This window comes from Chiloscyllium punctatum, chromosome 40 (assembly GCF_047496795.1).
Source record: "Chiloscyllium punctatum isolate Juve2018m chromosome 40, sChiPun1.3, whole genome shotgun sequence".
NCBI classification, from domain to species: domain Eukaryota; kingdom Metazoa; phylum Chordata; class Chondrichthyes; order Orectolobiformes; family Hemiscylliidae; genus Chiloscyllium; species Chiloscyllium punctatum.
In genome coordinates this window covers 62,048,133-62,070,914 of record NC_092778.1, presented here as the reverse complement: position 1 = coordinate 62,070,914, position 22,782 = coordinate 62,048,133, and the positions used below count along the sequence as shown (strand labels likewise).

Sequence of the window (22,782 nt, the reverse complement as noted above, 5' to 3'; positions counted from 1 at the left end):
ATTTTTCCTGCAACTGTCTTAGTTTAGTTTCTTTTATAACCCTCCCTTTCATTCTGCTAGTGCCCACAAACACTTCCTAATCATGGGACCGTCTACTTTTATCTATTATCCATTTTATCTAGTTGCTTTAGGCCACTTTTCTCATCTTGAGATCTATCAGGATGACCACCAGAAATCCTCTATATCTTTTCCTCCAGAATGAATCCTCCAAATACGTACCGGATCTCTAGTTATCCAATGTTGTAGCCCCTGCTGTGAAGCTATGGCCTGCTCAGCTTGGACATCTAGCCAGTTTTTATATTTAGTGATTTCTGAGAAGATTTGTAGCTCAGGTTGATGATAAGTATGTAAGTTAGCTTGAGATGTTTCATCACCATACAAGGTAAGATCATCAGCAAGAGTCTCTGGTGAAGCACTGGTGGTATGTCCTGCCTCTCTATTTATAGATCTTGGTTTCTTAAGGTGGGTGTTGTCATTTCCAGTTCTTTTTTTCAAGGGAAGGTAGATAGGGTCTAAATCAACGTGCTTATTGATGGAATTATGGTTAGAATACCATGCCTTTAAGAATTCTCGTGCGTGTCTTTGTTTCGCCTGTCCACGGATGTGTGCGTTGTCCCAGTGTGGTGTCCTTCTTTGTATGTATAGAAACTAATGATAGTGGATCATGTTTTTTGGGAAAGGAGGCTACTGTTGGATTGTCTACATTGCCAATGGATTTAAATGTTCTTGCGAAGGCATCTCTGATGATACTTTTTCAGGGCTTTGAAGTGCCTGTTGGGTTGGCCAAGTCTCTGATGCATATAGGAGCATGAAGATCACTGTTATCCCGTAAAACATAGCCTTAGTCCAAAACTAGGTACCATGAACCTAGTCACAAATAAATCTCTTGATAGTCACAAGTAAATCTCTTAATAAATTCAAAAGAAAGTTCTTTCAAAAAATGGTGAGAATATGTATAACACACAACTACATTGAGTGTTTGAGGTGTGAAGCAATGATGCAATTAAAGGGCAGCTAGCTAAGTACTAGGAAGAAAAATAATAGAAAGATGCACTAATAGAATGGGTGGAGTAAGATGGAAGGAAGTTTATGTGGAAGGTAAACATGACATGAAAGAACTGGGTGTTTCAGTGCTGTTTAGTCAATGTAAGAAAGCCTGATGTGGCTAGTACATTCTAAAGTAATGGGTTCCTTTACTTACTGAAGTAGCTGCTGGCAGATGCAGAGAAACCATATAGTTAAACTGTGGTCCAGTGAGGGCCCAGACATCAGGTACTGAGTAGGCACACTCTGTTGTGATCCTTAGAAGATTTGACTCTTCTAATTGGGCTTCAGAAAGCAATGGTTCTGGGATGGACACCGCAATGTCCAGCTGGGACTGTACATAAAATACAAATCACAGATGATACAAAATTATTCTGCTAATCATCATTGTTTTGGTTTAACATATCTCACCAACTAATATTTAAAAACAGTTTAATGGTTTCTGATAATCTGATTTCCAAGCAAAATGCCAAGTGATTTTATGAACTGCTTATAGGCAGGACAAGTTTTATTCCATTTGTTTCTTCAGTTTCTTGGATCTCCCCTTACCCCATGACTCCACTGCCTATCTTGAACTGAGATGGCAGATAGTCTGTCAACAATGCTTGTTCAATGGCCAATAACACCAGGAGGATAGAATGGTCCCAGATTTCATTTATTTTCTTTCTTCTGGAGAATTACCTCCCACTCTCATATAGGCCTAAACTTCTTTGCCCAGACTAATACAAAGTGTTATACTTCCAAAAGTCAACTGGAGAATTTTCAGGAGCTGATGGCTTAGTGGCATTATCACTAAATTATTCATTCCAAAATCCTGGAAATGCTCTGGCATTCCAGGTTTGAATCCTGCCATAACAGATGATGGGTTCTGAATTCAATAAAAATCTGTAATTACAAATCCAATGTTCACCATAAAACTACTATTGACTATAACAAACAGGTATGGACACATCTGTCCTCATGTGGCCTACATGTGACTTTAGACCCACAGCAATGTGGCTAACTCTTAAATGCCTCTCGGCAGTAAATGTTAGCTTAGCTAGTGATGCCTACATCACATAAATAATCCATAATAAGGATATAGCATATAAGGTCCTGGGGAGTATAGACAAGGTGGATGTGAACAGAACGTGTTCTCTATTGGGACAATCTAAAATTATGGGTCGCCCATTTAAAAAAAGAGCTTAGGGAAATTCTCTTTCTAAAAAGGTTGTAGAAGCAGAGTCTTTGAATAATTTTAAGGTAGAGCTTGAATGGTTTTGTGCATTTGACGTTACAATAAGACCAGCCATGATCTTATTGAATGGCAAAGCAGGCTAAAGAGGCTGGATAGCCTAACCTGATCCTTGTTCATTAAACTGGAGCCAATCTTTACAGAGTCCAAAATAACTTTTCTAATGCTAACTCTGTTTTTCTGTCAACAGATACTGCCAGACATGCTGAGCCTCTCCAGGGATGTTTATTCGTTAAAAATCTAATAGTGGATAGAAATAAGAATAACAAATCATATTAAACTGTGGTCTATGTGCTGATTACCTTTGTTTCCTCGGATGCAGTTTGCTCCGAAACAGTTCCTGCTAAAGGGTGCAGTGTCATGGTCTTTGTGAATGCACATTCTCCTAAGGGTAAGAAAATATTCAACATTAGCTGTGGGTGCCTCATGTAATCAGTTTCACTGAATAAATAAGTGGTATTGCATGAGCACACACCTTGAGCCAGAGGCAACAGGTCCACTGTGGTTTGGCCGAGGATAATTACCTTCTCGTCTTTTTTTTTCTTCTCTTTTGGTAAAACCTCAATTACTGTCACTATAGTTTTATATAAAAAAGAAACATTTAGAAATAAAGTATAAGCAATTATCCAGACATACTTTGACAACAGAACAAAAAAAGATAAACGTTCCCAAATGACAAAGTTAATTTTAATCTCTAGATTAGATTCCCTACAGTGTGGAAACAGGCCCTTCGGCTCAACCAGTTTATACCGACCCTCTGACGAGTAACTCACCCAGACCCATTTCCATCTGACTAATGCAATTAGCACTATGGGTAATTTAGCATGGCCAATTCACCTAACCTGCATATCTTTGGACTGTGGAAGGAAACCGCCCTGAAGAAACCCATGCAGACATGGGGAGAATGTGCAAACTCCACACAGTCAGTCACCCAAGACAGGAATCAAACCTGAGACCCTGGTGCTGTGAGGCAGCAGTGCTAACCACTGAGCCACCATGCCGCCTTAATACCTCGTTCTCGGTTTGGTGTCAATTTTTATCTGCTTATGTTTTGGGAAGCACTTTGGAACAGACACTATATAAATGTACTCTGTTGTTAAATCAATTATAGCAAAATATTTTACTCAGGAGGTAAAATCTTCATCCAGATTTTGCTGTTCCAAAGATATAAAAAGTCAAGTGTTTGCTATCATTATTCTGTTAAATTTACAGCAACTTCTGGCAGCTGTGCACACACAGTTAAACATGGAAATCAAGATGTTGCTACGAGTGATTCTCAGCTTACCATAAGATGCACTGTTAAAATCCTCATAGATGGAAATCAATTACAAATCATTGAATTAACATGAAAATCCAATTTAACCCTGATACTTTCACTATGAGAATCTTTGAAAATGTTAGTGTCAATGCAATGTAACTGGGTTTTTAGCAAAATACAGTCATATCATTGATGGATAACCTATCTGGCCTTAGAAAACCTGTTTAGAATTTTTAAAATGGAAATTTTAAATAATAATAGAAAGAAATTGTAAATATCAGTTTCTGGTGAGAGTGTCAGAGAAATTTGCCCAATAAGTTAGAGATCACAAAGCACAGTTTGAAGTGAAATTGACAAACAGTTTATTACAAGCGATGCCGCTGGAAGAGAAACTGACTAGGCTGACACAGAACTGACAGCCTGTACAGGTACATCAGAATTTCTCTTCCCAGAGCTGAGGATGAGACCAGTTTTAATAATAATGCTGCACAATAAGGCTAATTAGAAATGGGGAAAATACAATGCATCTGGAAATGGAGTAATCTAATTACAATGATGCCAATTGGAAAATAGTTATCGGATGAATGCCCTGTTCCTTCACACAATGCAACATCCTGACAGTATCAATGGTTCCATTCCTCTTCGCAGGTAGGTGCTAATGTATCCTCTGAAGTGGTGAGTTGCTTCCATTGTCTTGTGCTAGGAGCAATGCTCTTGCTGGTACCTCTCTGTCTGACCTGCTCTTTGTGTGGCTTTAGTATTGCTGGGTTGAGAAGATGCCCTTGGGGCTTTGGGATATCTGTGGTGCTCTGTATTTGTTAGTGAGCTTGAAATGTATTCCTTTGTCTGCATGTGCTGTCTGGTTTGGCTTGTCAGACTGTTTGGGCATTCTGGGTGTTTTTTGGTACCGTTGGCCAATTTTGCTTTTGTGGACCTATCATGTGTTAGCAGGATGGAAAATCTTTTCCCACAGAGAGAAAGAGAATTAACAATTTAATAACTTTTGATCAGAACAACTGACCAAAATACAATATTGTGGTCATAATCAGGCAAAACTAAAGTCAGGTCTCAATATATGGAGACACTGCACGAATATTCTCTCACTCAGAACTGGATGTTTTTATTTGACCATATCTGCAATAATTAGAAGTCCTGGTTATTGCAGCGACTAAACTTCTGTTATCTAGTTTAACAGTATATTAGTATATTTAATTATTTAATATTCCTGGGTTCAGTTCAATGGTATAATTAACTTTAACAGTCTAGATTTTGCTGATATTATAACATATCCTGCACCTCTGTCCTTAAGAATATCTTAGTTCTAATATGCTTCAGTCTTATTCATCTTCATACCTATCTGTATGTATATGAATGCTTGTAATTCTATGGTTAATTAAAGCAGAAACTTACAAATTACAGGTTTGTGCACCAGGTTGTCTAATCCTTGAATCCCATCAAACGTGCAGTCAAAACTGGTTGTAAAGTTGTACTCTATTTCATTTTCTGTCATCTGCAATTTTCCAGAGTCTCCAAGTTGGAAGTTATTATATTCCGCATGGACATAAGTCACTGGGCTCTCTCCTTTGCTCCCTTTCTGTGAGGCAAATAGAACAGACTAGTCATGATCTTTTTTTTATAAATGAGCTTCTGAAATAAAGAAGACTTGCATTTATACAGTACTTCACATGACGTTATGATCCCAACTAACAATAATGTTAGACAAGTCAGATGACAAAGTGAAACCCATCTTTGCAGTTTTATTACTGAGGTGATTAGTCACTGAACATATTCCCATGAGCTGCCAGTGTCCTTTTAACATAAGAATACAATCACTGGCTTATTAGCTCAGTTGGCCAGATCACTGCTTTGTGATGCAGAATAACAACAACTGCATGGGTTCAGTTTCCACACCTGCTGAGGTTACCATGAAGGTCTTACTTTATTAACCTCACCTGAGGCATGGTGATCCTCAGATTAAATTCATCACGAGTCATCTCTCTCTATCTCCCTCTCTCTCTCTCTAATGAGAAAGTGGCCTTATAATCTGCTGGGACTATGGCGACTTTGCCTTTATTACGCAAAAGAAATACATTTTTAAAAACGTGATACATGTAGCTTGTTATGGATCAGACCAGGCCCCCTCAAAATATTTTAAGAAGGTAACTTAGACCCTAACTTTTTCTTATTTTTAAAGAAAATTATAAAGCATTTGTTACTGATGTGATGCAACTGGTCAAATTACTCGACGTTAAGCAAAACACAATTTATTTAAATATTGTTGTTAAAATATGATAGAAGAGAAAGGAATTTAGAATAACTTAACTCTCTTGGAAAACTTAAGAGAATAATAAGTACAGTAACTATTACTAATTAACTGTTGCAATACAGTAACATCCCATAAACACATCCTTTAGCAAAAAGGACGATTCAAACACACAGTCTCACATGCAGGAGAAAAACAAACAACAGGAAATTCAGAGAGGGTAGCAGCCACGAGACAGTCTCTGAAATTTCCAATTCAAAGAGCTCTGATGTTACAGAAAACAACAAAACCCAGAAATCTGGATCAGCGACAACTGGCCACATCCACTCAGGCTGTTTTAAAAAAACCAATAGCCAGCTAAACTGTTTACTCAATAGGTATTCAATATGCAGTTAGATCCCCTAGCATTATGTATAACCAATGTTATACAAACAGATTATTTGATTATTATCACATTGCTGTTCGTGTGGTATCCTGTGTGCAAATTAGCTGCTGTACTTCCTGCATAACAGCAATGGCAGCACATCATTAGCAGTAATACTCTTTGGAACACCATGTGTCTGTGAGAGGCGCAATATAAATGCAAGGCTTTTCTTTTGAAGAATCAACTCACAAATGCAGTCATCTTTTGTTTAAGTTATGTATGTACTAAATGTAAAAGACCCTTAAAATGTCCCAATTATACAAGCTCTGATGGCTGGAGATACTTACCAAGTTTCTGGCCCTCAGTACTGTGATTTGCACAGGCACTGGACTGCGTTCCTTCAACTCGCCCACAGGATTCTCCATATGTATATCCCGCTTGTGGAACTACGCCAAAGGTATCTTTTATGGTAAAGCATAAAAAGAAAAAGAAATCACTAACAGCAGATACAGAACTCAAATGTACGCACTAATTCACGATGAGTGTGCTTACAACAAGAAGAATGGATATTATTGCAGAATGGGTTAACATGCAGATTTCCAACCTAATTTGCATCCAATCCTAAACAACTCATTAAACCATCATCTCTCTCCAAACCTACATAACCTTGGTTTAGACCGTGTTGTTTCTAATATTCCTTATGCCACCACAGAATTTGGTATTACATTGATTTAAAGAAGCCGTATATGTTACTTCAGTTGTCTGTTTCTGTATATTTTCATTGGATGTGGGAGTTGCTGCAAATTCCTAATTGTTCTTGCACAATGTGTCTTGTCGGGATACTTAAGGATTAGCTACATTGTCCAGAGGCTTACTTAGACTAAGTAAAATGTATTCCGGATTTCCTCCTGAAGGACATTAGAACAAAGACCAAAGAAAATTTACAGCCCAGGAACAGGCTCTTCAGTCCTCCAAGCTTGTGCCAATCCAAATCCACTGTCTAAGCCTATCGCCCAATTCCAAAGGATCTGTATGCCTCTGCTCCTCACCTACTTATGCATCTGTTCAGACACACCTTAAATGAATCTACCATGCCTGCCTCTACTATCTCTGCTGGCAACCCGTTCCCTCTGTGTAAAGTACTTTCCGCGTGTATTCCCCTTAAACTTTTCTCCTCTCATCGTGAACACGTGACCTCTTGTTATTGAATCCCTCACCCTGGGAAAAAAACTTATCTCTATCCACCCTGCCTATACTCTTCATGACTTTGTAGACCTCAATCTCCTTTTTTCTAATGAAAACAATCCTAACCTACTCAACCTCTCTTCATAGCTATCACCTTCCATACTAGGCAACATCCTTGTAAAACTTCTCTGCACCCTCTCCAAATGGACCAAATCCTTTTGGTAATGTGGCGACCAGAACTGTACACAGTATTCTAAATGAAGCCAAACCAAAGTCTTGTACAATTTTAACATGACCTGCCAGCTTATACTCAATACCCCATCCAATGAAGGCAAGTATACCATATGCCTTCTTGACCACTCTATCACCCTGTGCAGCCACCTTCAGGATACAATGGACCTGAACTCTCAGATCTCTCTGTTCATTAACTTTTCTCATGGCTCTTCCATTTACAGTATAGTTCACTTTAGAATTCGACCTTCCAAAATGCATCATTTCACATTTGCCAGATTGAACTCTATCTACCACTTCTCTACCCTACCCTCCAGTATTCTTTGACAGTCCCCTATGCTTTCTGTTAATCCACAAACTTACTGAAGAGACCACCAATGCCCTCTTCTACATCATTTATGTATAATACAAACAAACGTGGCCCCCAGCACTGATCCCTATGGAACACCACTGGTCATCTTTCTCCATTTCGAGAAACTCCCTTCAACTACTACTCTGTCTCCTGTTGCTCTACCAGTTCTTTAGATAGAACACATTAGTCAAACAATTAGATTTTTATGATAATCAGCAATGTTTCCATGGTCACCAGCTTTATATTTCAAGCATTTTTCAAGTAACTGAATTTAAATTCTACCACCTTGATGGGATTTGAAATGAAGTCCCAGTCCCTTACCTGGACCTCTGGATTGCCTAACTGAGTGTTATCCCCATTTTGTCACCACCTCCCCACTTACATCGTTCAATGCGTGATATAAAGGACATTATTTAAAAACTGGGTATTGAGGTACAGTGAAAAAGATCAGTTCCTCAACATTTCGTCTTCAGTGCTGACAGCGAATGGAACAAAGGGTCGGTTTGGGGAGGAGAAGGGAAAAGAGAAGGGTCGGGGAAGGTTAGAGGTATGGATGGGTTGGTGTTTTGATAAAGGATCCCTTTGACTGACCCCCACCCTCCCTCCCTCGGTGTGGCTCCAACTCTGATGCTATCATTCACTCACTCTCTCTCCACCCACACACAGCTCAGGCAATGCTCCCTTTCACTGTCACTCTGTATTTAGGCCCCGTAACGGGGTGCTCACTCTCACCCTTCACCCCCATTCCCATCCTCTACACTTCCCCCGCCCCACAAGTGGCACTCAATCTCTCCAGCTCCTCATCCCCCACGGAGGTACCCCCTCACCCTCCCCCTCCCTTCAGTCTCCCACGGGGGCCTTCCATCCCTCTCACCCTCCAGCGAGAACCAAAGGCTCCGGCTTGGCGTTGGGTTGTTGCCATGGGAACGGACCGGGGCCGACGCTCGAGCCACTCAGCGACAGGGAAGCCGCCCGGGCCAATAGGAAGGAGCAGCGGACCAGACAAATGGGATGGAGGGAAATGGAAGCTGCAGCCAATGAAATAGAGCAACAGCTCGGCAAATGGGGTGGAGAGAAATGGAAGCTGCAGCCAATGGAATGGAGCGACGGGTCAGACCAATGAGATGGAAAGGAATTGAAGCTGCAGCCAATGGAATGGAGCGGTGGGCCAGACCAATGGGATGGAGGAAAATGGAAGCCGCAGACAAGAGAAGGGAGCCTGGCCCGGCCAATGGGATAGAGCGGCAAGTCCGACCAATGAGATGGAGAGAAATGGCAGTCGCAGTCAATGGAATAAAAGAGCGGGCCGGGACGAATATGATAGAGGGAAATTGAAGCCGGAGACAATGGGAGTCGGTTTTAACCAATGGGAAAGAAGAATGAACCCGGGCCAATGGAATTGGAGGGGTAGGTCCGATGGCGCGGCGGGTCCGTCCAATGGGATGAAGGGGAAAATGACAGTCGCAGCCGATGGGAGAAGGGTGAAAGCACGGGTGGAGTGCGCAGTCGCAGGATAGTCGGCTGTGCACGTGAAGATAGATAGGTCGGACAGAATTCAGAGGAAGAAAAGTTTGTAATAAGCAGGTTTATAAGCATTACCGGCTTTTTTCCCTTTAACTGCTCAACTTCCATTCTCTCGCTGAGCTCCGGGAGGAAGAAAAGAGGAGGCTGGTCTTATAGTGAACCAAAGGAGCAAGACAAGGAAGGGTATCCTTGTGAACCTGCCGAGTCTCTCACACTAAGCTTCTGTTTAAGATTTTCAGTATTTGCAGGCCTTTGCTTTTTTTTTGAAAGGGTAGTTATAGTTGATTTAAGAGTGGATTTGAATGGTAGAATAATGAATAGCTGTGCCTGAAAGTAAAATTACATTAAAGATAAACACATGGGAAAAGAACCTAACAACATGGAAGGGGATGTATTAAGAATTGTTACACCTAATGTTGAGTTCAGTAGCATGCTTCATCACACATTTAAGTGTTGTTCCTCAAGTATTTAGAGGTGCCAGTGGTACATGGTGGTCTTAGCCTGGCATACCTCAGCATGGACTCCAGTCTCAAGATGATTCAATAGTGATCTCCCAGCCTCATGAACCTTGAAATGAAGCCCAGTGCGGTCTGGAGGCTAAGTGCCAGCGTGATCTGGTTTGGAAGACCGTTGTTCTGAACTTGTATTTTTGCAATGCTTCTTGTTTCTAAATTTTTCTAAGATCGTGTCACTGAAGAAGCTGTATACAGGCACCTTTGTACCTAAGATGGCACTGTAAGTGGCAACATATAAACTTTTTGCTGTACTTATTTGAGTACGTGACAATAAAGCTTACTGTATTCTATTCTTGTGGTGTTTTGGTAGTATCCCTACCTCTGATCAAGGGGTATTGGTTTGAGTCGCATCTCTGTGTCATAACATCTCTGAATAGGTTCATTTGAAAATGTTTGCACAGACCAACATTGAAACTCTGCAGCAGGGTGATAGAGCTGTCTGTACAGCTGCAAGTGAGGAATTGTAATGGCAGTTAACCAGAAACTTGAGGCCTTGAGCATCCAACTGCATTTGGTTTTCCCAATATAAAGAAAGCTGTATTGTAAGCAGGTTGAAAGAGCACACACAATCTGTCACCTCTGAAAGGAGCGGATATCTTAGACATATGGTGCAAAGGCAGGTTTTGCATTTGCATTGGAAGGGTACAAGGTACCGTGGATAATGAAGGAGTGTCACAGTGGAAATGGTCCCTTCAGAATTTGGAAAAATGGTGTGAGAAACGAAGCTCACTCACTTCAATAATTTCAATCCAGACGATCTGAATCAGTAGTGTCATTTATTTTGCTCTTGCAAGAGGGGTGTGGTGTCCACTAAATTCAACTAGTACACAACTTATGTAATTTGTTTCCCTTCTCTCCTCCCATTTCTCCTCCTCCCACCCCCCCCCCTTTTAAATCTCCCACTTCTCTAAGACCAGCCCCCATTACTCTTGTTTATCTCTTGCCTTATCTGGCCCTGTCTGTGACAAAATGCTTATTTCTGGCCTCACAAGGCCGTTTGACCACCTCCGTCTCTGGTCCATTGTTAGGTATATCCTCCTTCACTACCATCCATTTCCCTTATTTATTATGACCTCATGACTTCTTGATTGTGGTTTGTTCTTATTTTTGCAGAAGAGGGAAATAGATGCTTATAACTACTGTTTGTACAGGCATATCTAGCTTAACCCCCATCCCCTCACAGCACCTTATCTATTTGTCTGTAACATCTACCGTTGTTTGCAGACGTTTCATTCTTGCATGCACATTTTAGCTAATACAAAAACAATTATGTATTTCCTTCACATAGTTTTCACTCTTGTTGACTAGCTCTTGGCTGAAACAATTATACACTGGTGTGAATTCATTTACCTTGCATAAGTAATTATGAATGCAGAAGTAACACTACTTTACCTATATCCCACAATGTAGTGGAAAGGCATGTCAGAAGATGGTCCATTGGCTGTCTAGGGGTGGCATGGTGGCTCGGTCATTAGCACTGCTTCCTTACAGCACTAGGATCCCAGCTTCAATTTTCGCTTCAGGCGACTGTGTGGAGTTTGCACATTCTCTCTGTGTCTGCAATGGGTTTCCTCCCACAATGCAAAGATGTGCAGGTCAGGTGAATTGACCATGTTAAATTGCCCATAGTGTTAGGTGCATAAGTAAGTGGGGAGTGGGCTGCTGCTGTCTGAACTGTTGTGCTCTTCCAGCACCACTAATCCAAAATCTGGTTTCCAGCATCTGCAGTCATTGTTTTTGCCTTGCTAGAGTCTGGGTCTGGGGGTAACTGGTATGGTTGGATTCTGGGTTGGGGTGGAGGTCATTAGTAAAGGTGGAGTCTGGATCAGAAGGGTACTGGTATGGTGGAAGTCTGGGTCTGAGGGAGTTGTGCTGGAATCTAGCTCTGGTGGTGGAGTTGTATTGTTGGGGTCTGGGATTGTGTTGCTGGACTTTGGTTCGGGGAGGGGGGGAGTGGATATGTTGCTGGTGTCTGGGTAGGGTGTTGTGTTGCTGCAGTGAGAGAGGGTCATTGTGTTGGTTGAGTCTGGGTCTGGTGGAGGGGTGTTGTGTTGTTGGGGGTTTGGGTGTAGGAGAGGGGGTTGTGTTGGTGGAAGTCAAGATTAGAGAGATGCTGGAAAAGCACAGCGGGTCAGGCAGCATCCGAGGAGGAGGATTTCCTGATGAAGGGCTTTTGCCCGAGACGTCGATTTTTCTGCTTCTCGGATGCTGCCTCACCCGCTGTGCTTTTCCAGCTCCACTCTAATCTTTGACTCTGATCTCCAGCATCTGCAGGACCCACTTTCGCCTTGTGTTGGTGGAGTCTGGGGGAAGAGGAAGGACATTCCCTGCTTTTTTTGCTCTCCAGGAACAAAAACTGAACTGAGGAAGGCTCACTTGACCCGAAACGTTAACTCTGATTTCCTCTTCACAAATGCTACCAAAACCTGCTGAGCTTTTGCAATGATTCCCGTTTGTGATTCGCAACCTCCGCAGTTCTGTAGGTTTTTATCGATTGTCGCTGTCCCAGAGTCCGGGGCCGTTGCCTGGTGACGGAGCAACCAATAGGTGCGCCGCGCGTGACATCGGCAGCTCTGACCTTTCACCTGTATGGATTTTAATTCAGTAAAGGAGGAGGAAACGTGGCTATCGTCCTGCAATCCGTCATTAACAATAACGTCAATGCTCGGCGATTGAATTTTATAAAATCTGTGGGACGGTGATGGTTTAGTCGCTACGAGAGGACGGGGTTAGAGGTCATAGCGCGGTGGTTGATGGGATGATGGCGGCCGGTACTGGCAGTGAGTAACCTGGAGATCTGGAGGGAATGGCGGAGGCGTGAGACGTGAAAAAGAGGGAATGGTGGGAGAGGGTTGAGTAATGGGGTGGGGAGCCTGAGGGAATAGAGCGGGAAAGGTGGGAAAATAGAGAAATAGTTGGGAATGGGATCAGGGAGAAGAAGGAATAGGGACGGATGTGAGGGTGAGAAACGAATGGGGACAGGAATTGGTACAATGACAGAGAGGTGTGGTTCATTGGGGACATGAGGTGATGGATGAGCAGCTTTAAGTTGAGGAGTAGGGGCATGAAAGAGCTGTTAAGGTGGGCAGTACGGAGCAGTCTCGAATGCCTGGCTTGTACTACCTTCTCCAATATTAAATACAGTCTCCTTAACCGTTCATAATACTAACAAGAAATGCTGAGAATATTTGGTAGATAGATCTGAAACATTAGCTGTTGGTGCACGTCGCAGCATCTGTGCAAAGAGTTTTAGTTTGTTTCTTCACTAAATCCAAGGCAATTAGGATAAGTTAATCATAAAGCTTCTTTTCCTGTTTCATAATACTTAGTGTTGCTCTGTGACTGGAATATACTAAGTCTGGGACTAGCTGTGGTTTTGTTTTGTTGTATCGTCATAGTCTGACCAGACCATTGGGGCTGCTCTCTCATTCAAGAGCAAAGCAACTGGTTGTAGTTTAACCTGAGGGCCACCAGACCTCAGTCAAGGGAAGAAGTTGAGAAGGAGTGTCCCTCATGGTAACCTCAAACCGGTGATAGGAATTGAACCCATGCTGTTGGCATCATATTGCTCTGTAAACCAACAAGGTGAAAGTGAGGATTACAGATGATGGAGATGAGATTCGAGAGTGTGGTGCTGGAAAAGCATACCAGGTCAGGCAGCAGCTGAGGAGCAAGAGAATTGATGTTTCGGGCAAAAGTCCTTCATCAGGAATGGGACTGTAAGCTGAGGGGGTGGAGAGCTAAATGGGAGTGGGTGAGACTGGGGTAAGGTAGCTAAGAGTGCAATAGGTAGATGGAGGTGGGGTTGATGATGATAGGTCAGAGAGGAGTGTGGAATGGATAGGTGGGAAAGAAAATGGACAGGTCATGAGAGTGGTGCTGAGTTGGCAGGTTGGAACTGGGATGGAGGGGAACTGAGGAAACTGGTGAAACCCAAGGAAACCTAAATACATAAATAGAAAGTGGACCATGCCACCAGTACTTCATCTGGAGGCTCACTGATGATGTTACTGAGTATGGTGACGAAATGTCTGAAAATGAACCTTGTACCTCAGCGAGCAAATCTATATCCAGAACCTCAACTTGAGCTACAAATCTCAAAACTCGCTAACACCTATGGGCTCAATACACTAAAACTGGCCCAAAAATGGGAAACCAATGCCATCCCACAGAGCTGCACTAATGCCTAAGGAAATAGGTACTACATAAATATCTTAAATGCAAATCTCCCCTTAGCACCCCACTAGCTAAAAGAAGAGCAGAGCAAAACGGCTGCAGAATGTTTAGGGAAATGATTAATGATACCCACATCAGACTTTGTAAACGTAACTGGGAAATTTTGTGATTAAAAAAACTTTACTCACTAATGAAACAGACCATGAATGGACAGACACCGTACAACAAGCCATAAAGATTAGTCATGTCAACAGAAAATTAAAAAGCTAGACCTGCAAAAACAAACTAGATAAACTTACACAAAATAAAAACACAGACAACACAGAAGCATGGATAAAAAGCTTATCTGACCGACCCTTAACAGACACTGAAAAAGCTGTCTTAGTAAGAGGATTAAATTACAACCAGGATGCGGACAAGAAAGATTTCTTAGCAGCATTAGAAACAACACTGAAAGATAACCAACTCACAGAAGAAACCCACCAAACCATCAGACAGACAGACAAACCAACATTAAGCAGGAAAAAGGAAGGAAACACACTCAATACACAAGAAAGGAAAGTGCTAGAAAGACTGAAAAATAATTCTTATCCTACCTGCAGACAAAGGACACTTGACAGTCGTTTTATATCAGAGACTATATTGAGAAAGTGTTTGCACCACTTGCAGATACCAACACTTACCACCAAGTGGTACCCCACAACTCGAGAACCGAATCACAGCCCTACTCAAAAAACTTCAGAAATCTGGAGAAATAAATAAGACCGACGTCCAAAAAATGAAACCAGCTGGATTCAACACACCACGCTTCTACGTATTACCCAAAATTTACAAACCAGGAGCCCCCTCAGACCCATAGTCTCGCTACTTGGAACACCAACTTACAGATTGACCAAGAAGCTACACCAAAGACTAAAATACTTAGTAGAAGACTCACGCCACTCCATCCACTCCACACAAGAATTCCTGAAGACCATCAAAGACACCAAGATAGAAGAGGATGAAGTAATGGTCTCCTTTGACGTAACAGCCCTGTTCACATCTGTCAGCATCAACCTGGCCAAGGAAATACTGATTACATTATTAGAAGAAACAAAGACACATACACCAAACACCACCAACTTCATCAGCAAGGACAATGTCGTCAAGCTAGTGGACCTATGCCTTACCACCCACTTCACCATAAACAATAAAACCTACAGACAAACCAACAGAACGCCCAAGGGATCTCTGATATCAGGGTTCTTAGTAGAGGCAGTAATGGAGAGACTCCAGCAAACAGCTCTGCCAACCATCCAACCCAAATTTTGGGTCCACTATGTGGATGACATCTTTGTCATCACCAAGTTAAATGAATTAGAGGAAACCTTCAAGACCATCACCCATACTGGCATAAAATTCACTAAAGCAGAGGAAAACAACATTCCAAGATGTCACAGTAGAGCGAACAGCCAATGGGGAGCTTCGAACCAGCGTCTACGGGAAAACAACACATACGGACCAAATGTTGAGCAATCATCCCAACATCCACAAACGAAGCTGCGTTAGAACATTATTTCAATAAGCCGCCACACGCTGCAGCACAGAGGAACTACGAAGAGCAGAGAAAAATCACCTATACAGTGTATTCAAAAAGAATGTGTACCCAATGATCACATTCTGACGATTTCTCAGCAACAAACCTAAACAAGCAGACAAAACAAGTCCAGAAACCCTAGCCACTCTCCTCTACGTCAAAGACATCTCAGAAGTGACTGCGAGAGTACTCCGACCTCTTGGCATCATGGTAGCCCACAAACCCACCAACACACTAAAACAGCAGCTAATGAACTTGAAAGACCCTAACTAGACAACAAGCAAAACTAATGTCATTTACAAAATAATTTACAAAACTAATGTCATTTACAAGAATTGTAACAAACACTACATTGGACAAACAGACAGAACAATAGCCACCAAGATACATGAACATCAACTAGCCACAAAAAGACATGACCCACTCATACTAGTATCCTTGCATATGGATGAGGAAGGTCACCACTTCGACTGGGACAACACATCCATCCTAGGACAAGCCGAACAGAGACACACACAAAAATTCCTAGAAGCATGGCATTCCAACCAGAACTCTTATCAACAAACACATTGACTTGGATGCCATTTACTACCCCCTGAGAAAAAGAACAGGAAATGACATCACCAACTCAGGGAAACCTGAACACGTAAATAGAAAGCGGGCCATGCCACCAGTGCTTCATCTGGATGCTCACTGATGATGTTACCTAGTATGGTGACCAAATGTCTGAAAATGAACCTTCCAGCTCAGGGAGCAAACCTACATCCATAAAACTATTATGCAATCACGCCTGTGTTCGGATTGTGTTGCAGCCCTAAATGTCTGTATTCAATCATTGCAATCATAGTAATTGATCTCAGGCTAGGTTTCCAGTCACGTGCAAATTAAAGCTCCCATGAATTATGGTCAAACATTATTCAGTGTAGAAACAAAGTGAATAAATAACATGCAGAGCATAAATAATAAAAGATGAAAGGGTGACAAATAGAATGAATGGGAATAGAATAATGCGAAATGTGCAAGCCTTTTGATGAGCATACAGCAGGAAATAGATGGAGGGTAGCTGGATAAAAGGATCACTGAATATTCTTGTTTATATCTTGCATTTCTCTTCAAGGGCTGTATTATCACAATAAAGAAGTAGATTGTAGACAAATAGATGAATTAAAAATAAGAGTTGGTGCTTAAAAAGACAGCAGTGTGTGCAGGCTAGAAGAGTTATCTAGTGTGGAAATCCATCCTACTCCATTAAGATAACAGGCCAGTTTCAATCTCTGATAATATTCACTGAAACATGTATATTCTTATAAAACGTCAGATTCATTCTGAATATTGTGTGGACGATCATGTAGTATAAAGACATTGAGGTTAGAGATTTAAGCAAATCATTTTTTGGAGATTCTTGATCTATCTAATTTTAATTACTGTTGAATGTTTACAACCAATTATGGCAGATCAGCGGCAACATTTTTTTGATCGTGCACTCTAGTTATGAAATGGTTTTGCTACTGCTGTATTTATCCTGCTTTGCCATTTCTTTTAATATGTTCTACAAAGGAAATGAGAACAAAGGCAAAACAAGAAGTGGATGTAATTACTGTTGGTAAACAAAGAATATGTTGTAATAACAATAAAATAATGTGCAAACTTTATAAATGGCAATAGAGGGAGATGAATGAAAGAGGAACGCAAAAGGAGAAAGAATTGGAGATTTGAAGATGAACATTGACAATATATTTTTCTGCTTGAGACTGTGAGCAGTATTAAGAAAAATAAATTTACACTCTCTAAAAGTCTAAGCAATATCGCAGTATCAGACGAAAGTAGGTATTGCAGATGATGGAGACAAATCCAGACCAGGTTTTTCCTAGGTTGCTCTGGGAAGCGAGAAAGGAGGTTGCTAAGCCGCTGGCGAAGATCTTTGCTTCCTCACTCTCCACGAGAGTCATACCGGAGGATTGGAGGGAGGCAAATGTTGTTCCTCTTTTCAAGAAGGGGAATAGAGAAATCCTGGCAATTACAGACCTATCTGTGGTCAGCAAGGCTTTGGAAAGAGTTCTGAGGAATATGATTTATGACTATTTGGAAAAGTGATTCAAGGCAGTCAGTATGGCTTTGTGAGGGGCAGGTCGTGCCTCACAAATCTTTTTGAGTTCTTTGAGGAGGTGATGAAACAGGTCGACAAAGGTTAAGCAGTGGATGTGGTGTATGTGGACGTCACCAAGGCATTTGATAAGGTTCCCCATTGTAGGTTCATTCATAAAGTCAGGAGGTATGGGATACAGGGAGATTTGGCTGTCTGGATTCAGAACTGGTTGGCTGACAGAAAGCAGAGAGTGGTTGTAGATGGAAAGTATTCTGCCTGGAGGTCAGTGTTGAGTCCCAGAGGGCTCTGCTCTTGGGCCTCTGACTTGGAAGTGGAGGTTGAGGGGTGGGTTAGTAAATTTGCTGATAACACAAAGGTTGGAGGTGCTGTTGATAATACCACGGGCTATTGCAGACTGCAGTGCGACGTAGAAGGGATGCAGAGATGGACTGAGAAATGGCAGATGGAGCTCAACCTGGATAAATGCGAAATGATGTATTTTAGAAGGTCAAACTTGAATGCTGAATATAGGATTAAAGACAGGATTCTTGACTGTGTGGAGGAACAGAGGGATCTTGGCGTTCAAATGCATAGATCCCTCAAAGTTGCCACCGAAGTGGATTGGGTTGTTCAGAACGCATATGGTGCCTTGTCTTTCATTAACAGGGGGATTGAGTTTAAGAGCTGTGAGGTTTTGCTGCAGCTCTACAAGACCCTGGTAAGACTGCACTTGGGATATTGTGTCCAGTTCTGGTTGCCATATTATAGGAAAGATACAGAGGCTTTGGAGAGGGTGCGAAGAAGGTTTACCAGGATGCTGCCTGGACTGGAGGGCTTGACTAAGCTCGGACTTTTCTCTCTGGAGAGAAGGAGGAAGAGAGGTCACCTGATCAAGGTATACAGGTTAATGAGAGACTTGGATAGAGTCAATAGCCAGAGATTTTTCCCCAGGGCAGGATTGACTGGCACAAGGTGTTTTAGTTTTAAGATATTAGGAGGAAGGTGTAGAGGAGACGTCAGAGGTAGGTTCTTTAAGCAGAGAATCATGAATGCATGGAATGCATTGCCAGTGGTGGAGGTGGAAGCAGAGTCATTAGGGACATTTAAGCGACAGCTGGACATGCAGATGGACAGCAGTGAATTGAGGGGTGCATAGGTTAGATTATTTTGTTTAGATTAGGAATAATCCGCGGCACAACATCATGGGCAGAAGGGCCTGTTCTGAGCTGTATGTTTCTATGTTCTACGAGATCAGAGTCAAGATTAGAGTTGTGCTGGAAAAGCTCAGCAGGTCAGGCAGCATCCAAGGAGCAGGACAATCAATGTTTCAGGCTGGAAGCCTGAGGGGTGGAGAGATAATTGGGAGGGGGGTGGGTCTGGGGAAAAGGTAGCTGAGAGTGCAGTAGGTGGATGGAGGTGGGGGTAAAGCTGATAGCTCCGAGAGGAGGATGGGCTGGATAAGTGGGAAGGAAAATTGACAGGTGGGACAGATCATGAGGACAGTGCTGAGCTGGAAGGTTGGAACTGGGTTAAAGTGGGGGCAGGGGAAATGAGGAAACTGGTGAAGCCCACATTGATGCCATGGGCTTGAAAGGTCCCGAGACGGAAGATGAGGCATTCTTCCTCTAGGCATTGGGTAGAAAAAGAGTGGCGATGGAGGAGGACCAGGACCTGCATGTTCTCAGCAGAGTGTTGGGGGGTGGGGGAGTTGAAATGTTCGGCCATGGGGCGGTGGGTTTGATTGGTGCAGGAGTCCCGTAGATATTCTCAGAAGCACTCTGCGAGTAGGCATCCAGTCTCCCCAATGTAGAGGAGACTGCGACAGGAGCAATGGATACAGTAAATGATGTGTGGAAATGCAGATGAAGCTTTGATGGATGTGAAAGGCTTCTTTGAGGCCTTGGACGGCGGTGAGGGGGGAGGTGTGGGTGCAGGTTTTGCAGGGGAGTATGGGCTGTTAGGGGGCATGGACCTGACCAAGTAGTCGCTGAGGCAATAGTCTTTACGAGAAGCAGATAGGGATATGGAGGGAGATATATCTCTGGTGGTGGGGTCCGTTTGTAGGCGGTGGAAATTCCAGAAGATGATGTGACGTATACGGAAATTGGTGGGGTGGAAGGTGAGAACCAGGGGTGTTCTTTCCTTGCTGTGGTTGGAGGGGTGGGGTTCAAGGGCGGAGGTGCAGGTGCAGTTGTAGTGAGCAATTATTTGTTAGCTCTGCAGCTATTCTTCATTTGTAAATATAAATTTGGTGTTGATTACTTTTTTCCTTGGGTTACCTGTTATGTTTCTTTTGAAAGCCTGATGAAGAATTAACTGAAAATGATTGCACTCCCAATGTTTTTCACTCACCCAGCACCATAGAATGATTACCCACAAAAAGGGCAGTTTCATCAGTTAAACGCTCGCTCTTTGCAAGAGCAACTTCCCTTATCCCGTTCCCTAATCTTTCTCCGATAGCTCTGATGTGAATAGTTCATCTGATAACATTTCCATGTACTTTGAGAAAGACTTGTGATTATGCATTGTGTGATTGTAATTCAAAATGTTCAATGGGAAATGAAGCGCTCTTGAAATGCAGTCACTTGTTGCGTTGTACAGAGCAAACGCTAACAGCAATACGACAATTACGTAGCTTGTATTGTGGCCATATTCTGCACTCATTGGGACTTCTGTTTCATTACTGAGTTAGTTTGCATTTGCAAGTGAACTGCTTTATTTAAACCTAACTATTCAAATCATCATGCAAATTATTAGAATAATTGTGATTCTATAATGTAATTAGCAATTTTTACGATTTGGAAAACATTGATTTTCTTTACCTCTCCTGACAGTCAATAACTTTGGGCTGTCTTCCTCTCTCCAAGAGCACAAATTGCTGAGTACTGGCCCGACTGAACCATGGTCAATCCGCGAGAAGCTATGTTTAGCGTCTTCAGTGATGCGGAGTGGAGACCAAAACTGGTAGGTGCAAATATTAAAAACAGCCAGAAACAGTTGATAATGGTGTCGGTTTTGCTTAACTGCTTCACATCACAAACTGATGGAAAGCCTAACCTAAAAATGACATAAGATTTTGTCTTGAAGATTTGTTAAGGGATTTAGAAGAAAGTTAAACATTAAATATTGCAGTCAGAGCTAAGATGTATTGAGTTTTTAAACTTGGTATTTGCTATATAATAATCAATGAGTTATTGATTGCAATCAGTTACTGATTGACAATTTTGCATTTATATGATGTAATATTATATCATTTTAATTGAATGGGTGCTTTATTTATACTCTGAGATTATCTTCTAGAGGAGCAGTAAACATGTTGAAAAGGAAATTAAGTCCAGAAAGCTTGGTTAAATTGGCAAAAGGCACAAGAAGTTTTAAGGACTATTATAGTCACTCCTTCATTACCTTTTCTTTTGTATTATAAAGTTAAAAAATTATGCTGACATTTTTTTCTAATGTTTGTTAGAAACAGACAAAATATTTGGAGACAAAATGCCAATTGGAAAGGGGGTGATACGCTAATGAATAGGCTTGAAAAATCAGAGAATGTACCTAACTACCATTTTATACTAGTATTGTGTAAAATTATTAATAGATACTTTTAAGCAGACTGCTTAAACGTATCTATTAATAGTGTTCAAAGCTGTTCTTAGTGAACAGCTTTGAAGATGAGGTAGAAAGTTAGTATACACAATATTTCTTGATTACCTCTGTTTGAGTCAGTTCCAGCCAGATTAGATGAAAGGTATCTCTGTCTGCTTATTTTAATGTTCTTAAATAGAATAGGTTTGAGAAGTTTCAGGCCAGCTTGTAATGAGAATGGCCCACTATATTGGTAAATTTCAGGAAACCAAAATAATCTGTTGTGTCATAGTTGAGTATATTATGGTTGAAAGTGTATGTAAAGCAGGCAATTGGAGCATATGAACATATAAAATAGAAGCAGAAGGAAACCATTCAGCCCCTTGAGTCTGCTCCACTTTTCAAGAAGATCATGACTGATCTTTTTGTGTTTTGAATTCCGTATTTCCAGATCTTGCACATTTCAATCAAATAAACACTCATTCCTAAATTCCAGTGGCCTATCCGATCTGTCATCACAAGACCACCCATTCCTTCAAGGTATCAATCTAATACGCCTCCTTCGAACTGCCCCCAATTCATTTACATCCTTCCTTAAACAAGGAATACTGAATGCAGTATTTGGGATGTGGTTTCACAAATGCCCAGTAGAACTTTTATGTTTAGTTCCCCTCACCAGAAAGGACAGTATCCCGTTCACCTTCTTGATTGTATTGCACTGGCATCGTAATGTTTTGTGACATGTGCACCAGAATACCAGCATCCCTCTGTCACTCAGAATTCTGCAGTGGTTCTTTATATCTGCTTTTTTTACTTTTCTTGACAAAGTGAACAGCTTTACATTTTCCCACATTATACTCCATCTGTCAGAATTTTTGCCCACTCATTTAACCTGACCAAATCTGTCTGCAACTTCCTTCTCAAGTTTTATGGATGCTGAACGATGCCATCAGTCCATTATACCTGCACCACCTCTTCAAATGAGCATTACCTACTGCCAATTTCCTGCTTTATCACCATAACCTTGCATGTTATGTTTATCTGAATAATAATCTAAAATAATATTGAATCTTCCAGGTAGTGCATTTCATGTCCTATTTGCTGTATGAAATTTATTTTTCTCACATCATATTTGCTTCTTTTGTAGATCAGTTTAAGTCTGTGCCCGCTGGTTCTTGATCCTTGTACAAACAGAAACCGTTTCTCCCGAACTACCCTTTCCAACCACTTGTATCTTTGAAAAGCTGTATCAGATCACCTCTTGGCTTTTTTTCCAATGGAAACAGTCCCAGGTTTTTCAGTCTATCATCACAACTGATCTTTCTCAACCCTGAAACCATTCTTAGAAATTGCTTCTGCATTCTATCCATTCCATTTAAGACTTTCGTCTAG

The 22,782-nt window shown here is 41.6% G+C and overlaps 2 protein-coding genes across 3 annotated transcripts in view; one reads left to right on the top strand and one right to left on the bottom strand.

Annotated features, from left to right (window-relative positions):
* The window catches only part of cfap70 (cilia and flagella associated protein 70), an 89,602-nt gene extending 77,445 nt beyond the window's left edge, over nt 1-12,157 (bottom strand). Inside the window, exons 1-6 of one of the 2 annotated variants that reach the window (XM_072560091.1) lie at nt 11,363-12,157; nt 6,511-6,624; nt 4,947-5,130; nt 2,754-2,852; nt 2,581-2,663; nt 1,202-1,378 (exon numbers count right to left, since the gene is read on the bottom strand). In XM_072560091.1, coding sequence (XP_072416192.1) covers nt 1,202-1,378; nt 2,581-2,663; nt 2,754-2,852; nt 4,947-5,130; nt 6,511-6,588 — 621 coding nt within the window. In that variant the 5' untranslated portion in view covers nt 6,589-6,624; nt 11,363-12,157. Of the gene's footprint in view, nt 1-1,201; nt 1,379-2,580; nt 2,664-2,753; nt 2,853-4,946; nt 5,131-6,510; nt 6,625-8,805; nt 8,918-11,362 lie in introns of those variants that run through there. The other variant, XM_072560090.1, reaches the window with a different exon arrangement.
* Nucleotides 12,158-12,625: 468 nt separating this feature from the next.
* Nucleotides 12,626-22,782, top strand: part of brd8a (bromodomain containing 8a) — a 96,182-nt gene continuing 86,025 nt past the window's right edge. Inside the window, exons 1-2 of the mRNA XM_072560092.1 lie at nt 12,626-12,750; nt 20,676-20,772. Coding sequence (XP_072416193.1) covers nt 12,729-12,750; nt 20,676-20,772 — 119 coding nt within the window. The 5' untranslated portion in view covers nt 12,626-12,728. The remainder of the gene's footprint in view (nt 12,751-20,675; nt 20,773-22,782) is intronic.